Source organism: Halichoerus grypus, chromosome 8 (assembly GCF_964656455.1).
Source record: "Halichoerus grypus chromosome 8, mHalGry1.hap1.1, whole genome shotgun sequence".
In the NCBI taxonomy this organism is placed as follows: Eukaryota; Metazoa; Chordata; class Mammalia; order Carnivora; family Phocidae; genus Halichoerus; species Halichoerus grypus.
The window spans coordinates 62,069,040-62,083,126 of NC_135719.1; the positions used below are offsets into that span (position 1 = coordinate 62,069,040).

The 14,087-nt window shown below is 37.4% G+C and overlaps 1 protein-coding gene and 1 pseudogene across 3 annotated transcripts in view; one reads left to right on the top strand and one right to left on the bottom strand.

The window, feature by feature from the left end:
• The window catches only part of TRPM7 (transient receptor potential cation channel subfamily M member 7), a 117,325-nt gene that overhangs the window by 29,279 nt on the left and 73,959 nt on the right, over positions 1-14,087 (top strand). For all 3 annotated transcript variants that reach the window (XM_078079348.1, XM_078079349.1, XM_078079350.1), the window contains exons 3-5: positions 2,018-2,056; positions 9,324-9,522; positions 12,637-12,850. In XM_078079348.1, the coding sequence (XP_077935474.1) occupies positions 2,018-2,056; positions 9,324-9,522; positions 12,637-12,850 (452 nt within the window). The remainder of the gene's footprint in view (positions 1-2,017; positions 2,057-9,323; positions 9,523-12,636; positions 12,851-14,087) is intronic.
• Positions 6,337-6,893, bottom strand: LOC118542040 (NADH dehydrogenase [ubiquinone] 1 beta subcomplex subunit 8, mitochondrial pseudogene; annotated as a pseudogene).

A 14,087-nucleotide genomic window follows, 5' to 3' on the forward strand; every position in this document is an offset into this window, starting at 1 on the left:
GGCTGTAGCCATCCATATGAGACATAATTTTCAAACACTGGTAGCTGGTCATTTCTTTCTATACTAGTTGAAATTTTTTTTATAAGATAATATTTTTAAGTAATCTTTACATCCAACATGGGGCTTGAACTCAGAACCCTGAGATCAACTGTTGCATGCTCTTCCAACGAGCTAGCCAGGTGCCCTTAAACTAGTTGAACTTGAAAATTAGGTTTTTATGAATAAGCTAATACATGGATTTACAAGATACCAAAATTTATAAGTGAAAGTCCCTTTCTACCACTGTGCCTTAACTATAAATTCCCCTTCCTAAAGAAAACCAGTGTTACCTATTCCTCAGAATATCTTCCAGAAATAGCTAGATACAGTCTTTGCATGTCCTAGCAGATATGTATTTACTCCTCTCTCTCTTCTTTTAAGTACATACTGTTTAACCCACAGTGTTTATTATCTTGGCAATAACCACTGTTTTTAGTTGTTGCATCCTTTTAAATTATATATCTGGATCATAGTTTGTTTTAGTAGTTCCTTATTTTTTTTAAAGATTATTTTTTTAATCTTATTTTTAAAATCTTTTTTAATCTTATTTTTTAAAATCTTTTTAAAGATTTTATTTACTTATTTGAGAGAGTGAGCACAAGCAGGGGGAGCAGCAGAGGGAGAGGGAGAAGCAGGCTCCTCACTAAGCAGGGAGCCTGATATGGGGCTTGATCCTAGGGCCTTGGGACCATGACCAGAGCTGAAGACAGACGCTTAACCGACTGAGCCACCCAGGCGCCCCTTAGTTTCTTACTGATGAACATTTTAGGTATTCTGTTTTTCTTTTTGTTACTAGAAAAAAAAATGCTGTAGTGAATGAATAACCTTTGTACATTAATTATTTTACACATGTGCTACAAATATTTTTTAGCCTATAATTTTAGTATTGGTATTAGAGTTTGAGAGGGAGTCTACATTTTTTTCATTGTGATGGGTATTACCAAGTTGCCTTACATCGAGATTGTATCAGTTTATACTCCCACCAGCATATAAGACTACCTATCTCGGGGCGCCTGGGTGGCTCAGTCGTTAAGCGTGTGCCTTCGGCTCAGGTCATGATCCCAGGGTCCTGGGATCGAGCCCCGCATCGGGCTCCCTGCTTGGCGGGAAGCCTGCTTCTCCCTCTCCCTCTCCCACTCTCCCTACTATGTTCCCTCTCTCGCTGTGTCTCTCTCTGAAATAAATAAATAAAATCTTAAAAAAAAAAAAAGACTACCTATCTCTGTTCTCTTCAAGATACTGTCTTAAAGGACTAAAAAAATCTTTTCTAACCAAATGCCTTTTCATATGTATGTTTTTTCTTGTGAACTATCCATATGTTTTCCTTTTTTATGTAAATTTGATGAAACTCTTTCTATATTAGGGAAACTAACCTTTTGCCTGCAATTATTTTTTCCTGTTTGTCTTTAGACTTTATGAGTGGCATATTTTTGCCATGTAGAAATTTGTATTTTTGTGTAGTTAAATCTGTCAATCTTTTTCTCTTTGGTTTCTGGATTTTGTCACAACTAGTTGTACTTAAAAAAAATGGAAACTATTTTAAATATGTGGGTGAGGGAATGGGTAAAATAGGTGAAGGGGGGAGTAAGAGGTACAACTGGTACCTGGTATTCCAGTTATAAATAATAATGGAGATAAAAGTACAACATAAGGAATATAGTTAATAATACTGTAATAGTGTATGGTGGCAGATGGTGACTACTCTTGGTGAATATTGAGTAATGTATAAAATTATTAAACACTATGTTGTGTACCTAAAACTAGTGTAACATTGTATGTCAACTACAATAAACAATGGAAACTATGTGAGTTAAAAAAAGTTATTTGAGTGTATAAACCAAGGTATAAATGACATATCTACTGAACAATTAGACAAGCGTTATAGTTTTCCTTTGATTTGTACTATTATATGGATTTTATGTAGTTTAAATTAAAATTTTTTTTTAATGTTAAGTAATAAATTTACCTTGTTTTATAGATGCCTTCCAGGATGTCAAATTTGTCAGCAACTCGTCAGGTAAGTTTAATAACAAAACTCTATTGCACAAATTTTGAAAAATAAAACTAATATTTTAGAAGCATCAGTTAGGTGGGATAAAACTCACAGGTTATTGCATTTGATTACATTTGAAGGTTACTTTACTCAGAGTGGGGAGGTGAAGGATTGGGTGAGGCTATATGAACTCCAATGAAGCTACTTGAGCAGATTTCTAAAGTTGAATGTGAATTAGTTAGGTAAAGATTGAGCAAAAGGGATTTAGGCAGAGAGAACAGGATGTGGGAAGGCCTGACAGTGAAAGAGATTATGATTCTATCAGGAAACTACAGAATGTAGAATGTAATACGGATATTGGAGAGATTTGATCTGGAGAAATAAGTAGGAACTAGATCATTTAAGCTGTTTGTGTACTGTGTCACATAGTTTTGATTTCATGTTAAAAGGATATACAGGGAAGTAAAATGCTTAGTTTTTCTTTTGGTAAAAGCAGTTGGCATTTTGAGGAGATTGGATTGGGAGGAAAAAATAGCTTGGAAAGTTTTGGAGTAATTCTGGAAAAACTGAGAGCCTGAATTAAGATAGTGGCTATGATGATGAAGGGAAGTAGACATATTTGAAGGAATTAATGAGATAAATTCAATAGGATTTGGTGAATCCTAAATTTCTTGCCTAGATAGCTAAGTAAATAGTAATGTTGCTCATTAAGATCTGATGAATGAATATAAAAGTAAGACTAGAAGGTCTCTGGTAGGTAGGCTAGGAAGAAAAGTGCACAGAATGCACTTTTCATTTTAGATATATGGAGTTGTTTTACCATTTCCAGTCCTGTTCATTCCTTCCTTTAGGCGCAAAGTTCCAGGGGGTATCTTTCCATTCAAACTGAAGATCTTCCTTTAGTATTTGGTATAATGCAGATACAATAGAGATGAATTTTCTCAGATTGGTTTATCTGAAAATATGTTTTCATATTTTTCATTTTTCATGTTTATTTTACTCTTATTTTTGAGGAATATTTTCCCTAGATATAGATTTCTGAGTTGATAGTTTTCTCATTCCAGCACTTTGAAGATACCCTTATATTGTCTTCTGGCTCTTGTTTCTGGTGAGAAGTCATTTGTCACTAGTGTAGTTCTGTATGTAATGATCTTTTTTCTCTCTGGCTACTTTAAAGACTTCCTTCCTGTATCCTTGGCTTTCAGCAGCAGGTGTATAATGTGCCTAAGAGTGGTTCTCTTTGTATATACTGTGCCATAAATATCTGCAAGTTCATATTTTTCACCAAATTGGGAAGTTTTTTTTAATTATTATTTTTTAAATTTAATTTTATTGTGTTACGTTAGTCGTCATACATTACATCATTAGTTTTTGATGTAGTGTTCCATGATTCATTGTTTGCGTATAACACCCAGTGCTCCATTCAGTACGTGCCCTCCTTAATACCCATCACTGAGCTAACCTATCCCCCCAACCCCCTCCCCTCTAAAACCCTCAGTTTGTTTCTCAGAGTCCATAGTCTCTCATGGTTCGTCTCCCCCTCCGATTACCCCCCTTCATTTTTCCCTTCCTACTATCTTCTTTTTTTCTTTTTCTTTTTTTTTAACATATAATGTATTATTTGTTTCAGAGGTACAGGTCTGTGATTCATCAGTCTTAAACAATTCACAGCGCTCACCTTAGCACCTACCCTCCCCAATGTCTATCACCCAGCCACCCCATCCCTCCCACCCCCCTCCACTCCAGCAAACCTCAGTTTGTTTCTGAGATTAAGAATTCCTCATATCAGTGAGATCATATGATACTTGTCTTTCTCTGATTGATTTATTTCGCTTAGCATAATACCCTCTAGTTCCATCCACGTTGTTGCAAATGGCAAGATTTAGTGGTTTTTTTTTTTTTTTTGATGGCTGCATAATATTCCATTGTAATAAACACCACATCTTTATCCATTCATCTCTTGATGGACATCTTGGCTCTTTCCATAGTTTGGCTATTGTGGACATTGCTGCTATAAACATTGGGGTGCACGTACCCCTTCGGAACACTGCATTTGTATCTTTGGGGTAAATACCCGGTAGTTCAATTGCTGGGTCATAGGGTAGCTCTATTTTCAACTTTTTGAGGAACCTCCATACTGTTTTCCAGATTGGCTGCACCAGCTTGGATTCCCACCAACCATGTCAGAGGGTTCCAAATTGGGAAGTTTTTAGCCATTGTTTCTTAAAATATTTTTCTGCCCCATTCTCTCTCTTTCTTCTCTCTGAAACTCCAGTTATACGTTTGTTAGTTTGCATGATTTTTAAAAAAGATTTTATTTATTTGAGAGAGAGAGAGACTGACCAACCAACCGACCTTGAGCACGGGGTAGAGGGAGCGGAGGAAGAAGGACAAGCAGACTCCCTGCTGAGCAGGGAGCTCGACATGGGGCTTGATCCCAGGATCTTGGGATCATGACCTGAGCCAAAACCAAGAGCTGAATGCTTAACTGATTGCACCACCATCTAGGCTCCCCAGCCCTGTTTTTTTTTTTTAATTAAAATTTTATTCCATTGATGAAAGTAGAACAGTTGTAGTGATATTTCTTAAGGTTCACTAGTCTTTTTTTTCTTTGATTACCGTAGCTTTGTAATATATTTTTCCCCACTAATCCTTATTTTTGCAATTGCCAATATGCTATTTTGCCCATCCAGTGAACTTTTCATGCATTATATTTTTCAGTTCTAAGATTTTCATTTGATTCTTTATTATAGTTTCCAGGTCACTGCTGAGATGCCTTATCTATACCTTTGTTATCACCATCTATTTCTATAAGTCCTTGAACATACTTATATCTGCATTAAAATTTTTGTTTACTAGTTTGAACATCTGTGTCATTTACGGTCTGTTTCTATTGAATTGCTAAATTTATCTACTTTTTTCTTGATTATGAGTCACTTTTTTTGCTTTTTCATATGTCTAGTAATTTTTTATTGTATGTTGCGAGTTTCCATGATCGATAGGAGTTCTGGACTATGTCATCTTCCTTTAAAGGGTTTAAATTTTGTTCTGACAGGTGATTAAATTATTGACAGATTCTTTTGTCCCATAGGGCTTGATTTCATTCTTTGTTGGGGCAGCTCTGTTTTTATTTTTATTTATTTATTTTTAAAAATTTTATTTATTTATTCATGAGAGACAGAGGGAGAGGCAGAGGGAGAAGCAGGCTCCCCGATGAGCAGGGAGCCCGATGTGGGACTCGATCCCAGGATCCCAGGATCATGACCCAAGCTGAAGGCAGACGCTTAACCATCTGAGCCATCCAGGCACCCTCTATTTTTATTTTGAATTTAGTCTTAGAATGTGGACTGTACTCCCAAGGTATAACCTTTTTAGGGTCTCAACTGAATGCCCAGGATGCCTACTCATGTCTTTTCGCTGTGATCTAAGACTGCCGTATCTCCAGCCCTTTATGATTCAGGTCTCAGACCCGCAGCAGGTGATTTCTGTTAGGTGTCTAAGTCTTGACCGACACAGATACAGCTCAGTGTGTGGCCAGGAACCCATGGTGAATCCTCATGCAAGTTTGTTTCCCTCTCTCTCTCTAGCTCTCCTCTGGTACCCTGCTACAAATTCCATCTGTTTCAGCAGCCTGGAATTCTGTTTGCTACCTCCTTGGTCAGCTCAGTGACACTGCCTTTTTCTACCTGAGCATTATCTCAATGCACAATGGTTGAGAAATTCCCCCAGTGTGGTGGTACAATTATGGGCCTCACTTCATATATTTTTCTTCATTTCAAGGATTGAAGTCCCATAATTCTTGTTCAGTGCTTAAAAACCGTTACCTCATATATTTTGTCTACTTTTGTCACGTGTCCCCAAGATGACCCCAAAGTTTGGTGATTAGTTAGGACTCACAGGACTCAGAATGTAGTAAGTAGTACTCATAGCCAACATTAAATAAGTATGATGATATCTGTGTTGAGGAAGTTCCCTCTTTCCCTAATTTGCTGAAAATGTTTATAGTGAATAGATACTGAATTTTGTTGGTCTTTTCAGTGACCAAGCTTTTTGTTTCATTGATTTTTCTACATGTTTTTCTTTTCTTTTCATGGTTCATTGTGTGCTCTTTATTCTTTCCATCTGCTACTTTGGGTTTAATTTGCCCTTTTTAAAAAGTTTTTAAGGTGGAGTTTAGATTACTATTACTTGCAAATCTTTTTTTTTTTTTTAATGATAGCACTAAGTTTTATTAGGGATTTCATTAAGGTTAAATCTCTAGAAATGAGGGAGTCACTTAGGGGGCGCAAAGCTGGTAAATTGCCTCAGATCTCATAATGAACCACTGGTTCAGGCTGTTTGGTGGGATCTCTGCCTTGTTCCAGGTACAGATTATTATAAGGATTCTGCTTTAGCCCCACAGATTGGTAGATTAGGTAAGTCTCCCCAACTCAGAACATGAACAGCGTGAAGGCCACAAAGCCAAAGAGGTGCTTACACATGAGATTCCAGGAAATAGGCATGGGGGATGTATCCACACAGTTCCTGATAGACATGTCAAGGTCCCAGGGTGTTGGTACACCCCAGTTCAACCTCAGGTCTGGGTGGTCCCAGTCATACCATGGATCTCTCCCTGCCCTGAGCGGTCAGAGAGCTTCAGGTAGTCATCATACCCCATGCCATCTTCCCAGTACACTTGGTAGTCTTCTACCCACATACACTTCTTGGCAGTGGTGGCCTGTTCTTCTGGAATCTTGGGGTAGGACCCCAGGAACGTGTCCTTGGTAATGTGCAAAGCTATCGTTGTACCCAAGGGCACCATGGTTTGGGCTGCCCTTTTTAGCCATTGCACTCCCAGGACCCATGCCCGGGCCGCCACCATCTTCACCTTCCTCACGTAGCAGATCTTCTTCTCATTTAAACTATATACTACAGTTTTTTATCCTATATATTTTCATACTGTAAAGTATTTATGTGAATACGCTTTTATACTAAACACTGTATAGTTGCATCCCATGTTTTGTTGTTTTTATTTTCATTTTGTTCCACATATTTTCTAAGTTCTTCTGTGACTTTCTTTGATCCATGAGTTAATAAAAAGTGTGTCGTTTAATTTCCAAATACTTGAAGAATTTCCCAGTATTTTTTTTTCTTTTCTTTTAGAGAGAGAGTGCACACACTTGAGTGGGGGTGGGGCAGGAGGGGCAGAGGGAGAGAGAGAGAATCTTAAGCAGGTTCCACACCCTGGTACAGAGCCCCATGTGGGTCTTGATCTCATGACCCATGAGATCATGACCTGAGCCGAAATCAAGAGTCAGATGCTTAACCAACTGAACCACCCAGGAACAACCGCTCCTCCCCCGTATTTTCTTTTATTGGTTTCTAGTTTAGTTTCACTGTGGTCTGAGAACATACTTTGTATGATTTCCATCCTTACTCTAGTTTATTTAGACTTACTTTATGGCCCAGCATATATTTAATTTTGGTAAATATTTCTGTGCACTCAAGAAGAGTTTTTATTCTATTGTTGAGTGTTAAATGTCTATTTAATCACTTTGGTTGGCTGGTAGTTTTGTTCAAGTCTTACAGGATTCTAATTTGATAGGGTTCCCCCCATCCCTTTAGTACTTTAAAGATGCTGAACCAAAAAATTGGGGTGCCTGACTGGCTCAGTTGGAAGAGCATGTAACTGTTAATCTTGGGGTTGTGAGTTCAAGCCCCCCATTGGATGTAGAGATTACTTAAATAAATAAAACCTAAAAAAAAAAAGAATAAGATAATGTACCAGTGACTATTGGATTGCATGATTTTTGACAAGATGTGTGCTGTCATTCTTACCTTTATTCTTCTGCCCATGATGTGATATGATACTTTGAAGATTTTCTCTTATCACTGGCTTTCAGCAGTGCCTAGTGTGATTTCCTTAAGCTTGTTTTGCTCAGTTCTTATTGAACTGCTCAGATCTGTTGCTCATATAGTTTTCAGATTTTTGCCCTATGTTTTCAAATTTTTATTCCCATTCCCTTATTTCTGGGACTTGAACTTTGTGTGTGTTGAGCTACTTCGATACTGTTCAGCAGGTTGCTGATGTTCTGTTCCTTTTGTTTCCCCCCTGTCTTTTCTCTCAGTGTTTCATTTTGGATAGATTCTCCTTTGTTTTCCAAAGATTTTATTCTTTTATTTGAGAGAGAGAGTTTATGTTTTAGGGTGCTGGATTTTATCATTCTGTTAGGGAATTTTGGACTTGTTTTAGCATGCAATTAAGTTACTTTGGATTAATTTGATCTTTCAAGTCTTGCTGTTGCAGTTTGTCATGGTACATCATCGTCTAGGTCTAATTTAGCCCTTCTAATTAGGCATTGCTATTCTCAGGACCCTTTTGTAGGTCTTGTGTATTGAGATCTCTTACTCTGGCTGGTAGCAACACAAACTGTTCCTTGCCCTTTGTGAACTTCAGGAATTACTTGGCCTACTGTTGTCTAGTAGTTCTTATGTTTGCCTTGGGTAGTTTGTTCTTAACTCATGTTTAAGAAGATCCTTCTATATATATCGGGAACTCTCTCGTGTAGCTCTTCCTCTTTTTGTTTTTTGCCCTGCAAACTCTAGCTGCTTTGGCTTCTACTAACTGTGATACGACTTTTTAAAAAAGATTTATTTATTTATTTTAGAGAGAGCATGCGCACACGAGCAGGGGGAGGGATAGAGGGAGAGAATCTATAAGCAGACTCCCTGCTGAGTGGGGAACTGAAATGGGGGCTCAATCCCAGGACCCCAAGATCATGACCCAAGCCAAAATCAGGAGTCAGATGCTCAACCAACTGAGCCATGCAGGCACCCGTATGATTCTTTATCAAATTAGTGAGACTGCCTGCTTCCTACATAGTAGTGTCCTGTAATGCTTCTAGGTAGAATACAGTTGCCCTTTCTGCCCTTGACCCTGGGCCACCATTGTCATCACTGTATAGATATGTACTGTTAGGCATTGGATTCTTTCATGAAGCATGATAATTTTGAGATCATATTGTGTTTAATATTCTAATATTAGATATTCTCATGTTGAATACTATTCTGTTATATGGCTATACTACATTTTGTAGATAACCCCACACTAAATTTAGAGGACTGTATCATCAAAAAAAATGTACTTGTACTATTTTACCGTTATGTTAAAAGTATTAATTTATTGGTATTGTAAAATTAAAAAGTTAAATTATTTTTATACTCAATGTTCATTGGTTTGTTCATTTTAATTCAGTTTTTCATTGACTAATTTTTTGAAAGGTCTTTTTAAAATTTCATTTCTTTCCTTTAGGTGTTTTTGTGGTCGCTTGGTCAAGCAACATGCTTGTTTTACTGCAAGTCTTGCCATGAAATACTCAGATGTGAAATTGGGTGACCATTTTAATCAGACATTAGAAGAATGGTCTGTGGAAAAGCATACAGAACAGAGCCCAACGGATGCTTATGGAGTCATAAATTTTCAAGGGGGTTCTCATTCCTACAGAGCTAAGGTATGTCGCATACTTGATTTTTTTAACTTCATTTATCTTGTTCTCTAAATAATATATAGTACATTTATTGTCTGAAAATTTATGTAGCAGATCAGAAAGTTAGTGTCGGTCATTTCTTTATTTTAAAATCCTTTGTATAAGTGCATATACATATAGAAGTGTTACATCTTGGTGAACTGAACATTCTCTCATTATGAAATGTTTTTAATCTTGTCATTTTCTTTCTTTTTAAGATTTTATTTATTTTCGAGAGAGTGAGAGAGAGAGCATAAGCAGGGGGAGGGGGAGAGGGAGAAGCAGAAGCAGACTCCCTGCTGGCAGGTAGCCCAATGTGGGGCTCAGTCCCAGGACCCTGGGATCATGACCTGAGCCGAAGGCAGATGCTTAACTGATTGAGCCACCCAGGTGCCCCTAAAGGGTTTCTTTATAAGCAACACATATTTTTAAGTTTATTATACTGTCTCACTTTTTCTTTGTTCCCTTTTCTTTCTTGTTTGATTGGGATTAAATATTTTTTTATTATTTCTTTCCTTATTAGCATGTTATTTATACATTCTCTTTTCTGTAGATTAATCTTATAATGAACACTACAAAACACATTTTAACTTATTATAAATTAGTCCTTTCACTACTTTTTGGAAGTGCAAGAACCTTTAGAATACTTATAACTGCATTTATTTCTCTCATGACATATGCTTTTGCTGGCATAATTTTCACCCCCCCACAACATTATTTTTCATTTATATTTATCAATATTTTACCCTTTATGTTGTTCTTTGTTTTGTCTGCCTCCCTGCCTTGATGGGAAAAACAGTGGTAAAGGTGGGCACATCTCTCCAAGTTTTCCTTTTCTTTTGGATCCTGATCCCACAGTTTTTCACTGTCTTAGTAGCTCTCTGATGCCTTCATACATGTTATTTATTTTCTCGTTTTTCTATTCCTGCCGGCAGAGTTAGTTTAAAACAGTCTAGTCTGCCATTGTCCAAAGTGGAACTCCTCATTTATTCCTTATATATTTTTTTAACTTTAAGCTGTTTTCCAAACATGACTTTATGCCAAATATAATAATGAGTTAGACAAAAGTAATATAGGAAGACTTAATATAGAACAAATCTCATTACAAAATTCTTTTTTTAATTTATTTATTTTTAAAGATTTTATTTATTTATTTGACAGAGAGAGACACAGCGAGAGAGGGAACACAAGCAGGGGGAGTGGGAGAGGGAGAAGCAGGCCTCCTGCCGAGCAGGGAGCCCGATGTAGGGCTCGATCCCAGGACCCTGGGACCATAACCTGAGCGGAAGGCAGACACTTAACAACTGAGCCACCCAGGCGCGCCCCCCCCTTTTTAAAAAAAATTAATTTATTTGAGAGAGAGAGAGAGCACTAGCTGGGGGGGGCAAAGGTGGGGGGGTGGGGGCAGAGGGAGAAGCAGTTTCCTCGCTCAGTGAGCAGGGAGCCTGATTCAGGGCTGGATCCCAGGACCCTGAGATCACAACCTGAGCCAAAGGCAGATGTTTAACCGACTGAGCCACCCAGATGCCCCTCATTACAAATGTTCTTTTTTTTTTTTTTTTAAGATTTTATTTATTTGAGAGAGAAAATGAGAGACACAGAGAGAGCATGAGTGGGGGGGAGGGTCAGAGGGGGAATCAGACTCCCTGCTGAGCAGGGATCCCGATGCAGGACTCGATCCTGGGACTCCAGGATCATGACCTGAGCCAAAGGCAGTTGCTTAACCAACTGAGCCACCCAGGTGCCCCCATTATAAACATCTTAAGGGACTCTGGGGTCTTCTCAGTTTGGTAGAATTCTGATACTTTGGGTTCTGATATTTTAGAATATTTTTCATTGGTATTTGATCTCTGGTTGTAAAGCAATGGACAGTATATTGTTTTGCAAAGAACCTTTGTTAGAGATGATTAAAAATGTTTTTCTTCGGGGCACCTGGGTGGCTCAGTTGGTTAAGCGTCTGCCTTCGGCTCAGGTCATGATCCCAGGGTCCTGGGATCGAGCCCCGCATTGGGCTCCCTGCTCCGCGGAGGGCCTGCTTCTCCCTCTCCCACTCCCCCTGCTTGTGTTCCCTCTCTCGCTGTCTCTCTCTCTGTCAAATAAATAAATAAAATCTTTAACAAAAAAATGTTTTTTTTCTAACACATGAATATTTCAGATTTCTTATGAGCTAAATCATCTAGGTACATCAAACCAAGAAAATGAGTTAAGTGGTCAATAGCAAGTAAGTTTTGTGAAGTCACTTAAGACAAAGATAAGTTGTTTAATCTTGTAAACCAGAGGAAGTTATTTCACAGATGTGACAGCTTATTTTCTATAGAATTTTTAAAAAATTAAATTTATAAATCCATCTGATTACCTTGAAATATTGAGTAAAAAATATCTTTGTTATTTTACTGCATAATCATAATTCTGTTATAAATAGACCAGATCATTGACAAAACTTTCAAACACATAATACAGTATTTGCCTCTCCTAATAGCAAGAGTTGTAGAAGCTTCCATTTTTCTTTCCTTTTTTTTTTTTTTTTTGAAGTTTTACTTATTTGAGAGAGAGAGAACACAAACGGGGAGGGGCAGAGGGAGAGGTAGAAGCATACTCCCTACTGAGCAGGGAGCCCAACTTGGGGGGCTTGATTCCGGTGCTCCAGGATCATGACCTGAGCCTAAGGCAGACCTTAACTGACTGAGCCACCTAGGCACCCCATTCTTCTTCTTTCTTTTTCCCGTTTCTCATCACCATAGCTAGACTTTAGCAGTTCCCACTACTGCATATTCATAGTCAAACAAGTCAGTAAGTAACTGGGGGTAAATTTGTAAATTGGATGAATGGTAATTGAGTTTATATAAATAGGAGGAGGAACATATTTATGTTTTAAAGGTTAAAAATTAGAGTACCACTGCTTCTATGGCTCTTAACAGAATGATTTTCCAACTTTAAAATCATTTACTATTGCTTATTCCTAGGAGTGTTAAGTATATTAAAAGTAACCTATCAAATCTATAATAATCTGATCTAAACGTTTTTCTAATGTCATGTAATGTTGCATTATGAAACCTATGAACATATTCAGTTATTTTGTCCTTTAAAAATCTTTTTTAGTATGTGAGACTATCATATGACACCAAACCTGAAGTCATTCTGCAACTTCTGCTTAAAGAATGGCAAATGGAATTACCCAAACTTGTTATCTCTGTGCATGGGGGCATGCAGAAATTTGAGCTTCACCCACGAATCAAGCAGCTGCTTGGAAAGGGTCTTATTAAAGCTGCAGTTACAACCGGAGCCTGGATTTTAACTGGAGGAGTAAACACAGGTAATGTGATGATTATACCAGTTTTATTTAGTGTGTTTATAAATGTTTCACAATATCAATTAAATATTTGAAATAATAATCAACACCAAGTATCAGTATATTCAGTTTTTCTGTTAAATAATCTGTATACTTCCTAAGTATAAATGGTAACTGTAAAGTATTTCGTTTTCATTTACTCTTAAAAAATAATACACTTTAGAGCAGGTATTGACAAACTGTGGTCCCGTGCATCAAATCCAACCCATTCTTTGTTTTTGTAAATAGAGGTTTATTGGAACAGAGCCACAATCCTTTGATTTTGTATTATATATAGTTATATTTGTGTTGCAACAGTAGAGGTGAATAGTTGTGAGACTGTTTACCTTGCAAACCCTAAAATATTTAGTATTTGACCCTTCACAAAAAAATGTTGTTGATCCCTACTACAGAGCAAAGTTTTATTCCTGTCACTTTCTGACTTCTGGTAAATTGATGTAAGAATGGCAGTCCATTGCCTAGGCAGTGGTAAGAAGTAGCTTTCAAAATTAGTTTTTAATATACTATAATTTTTCATTGCATATCTTCTCTCCGACATATACAGGTTAGATATAAGAAAAGCAAATTAATTTTAATATCCAAAGTAAAATATAATTATTACTTAAATTAGCTTGCAGACATCTAATTCATTATGAACAACTGGTTTTTGAACCTCATTGTATGTCAGGCATTCTTCTGGCTGCTGAAGATACAGCATTCACAAAACAAAATGTTTACCTTAGTGGAACTTATATTCTAGTGGAGAAGATGTAGATAACAAACAGATAACTAAATATGTTATATGTTAGATGATAAGTGCTATGGGGACAGATGAAATACAGAGAAGGGATGGTAGAGAGGGCTTCATTAATAAGGTGACATTTGAGTAGAGATTGAAGGAAATGAGGGAGCATGGTAAGGATAATGTGAGGCAGAGCATTTAAAAGAGAAAAAACTGCTGGTGTGTTGGAAGAATGGTAAGAAGGGTCCAATGTAGCTAAGTAGAATGAACAAAGAGTGCTAGGTGATGAGGTCAGGAAGTTACGGGAGTGGGGTAGGGTGGTGAATAGCAGGGGCAATAGGCACATCATTATATAAAGCCGTATAGGCTATTATAAGCACTTTCGTGTTTGCTTTGAATAAGAAGGGAAGATTTTAAGCAGAGAGTTGACAAGAGCAAAGATCACTTGGATGATGTTTTGAAAATAGACTGTGAACAGGC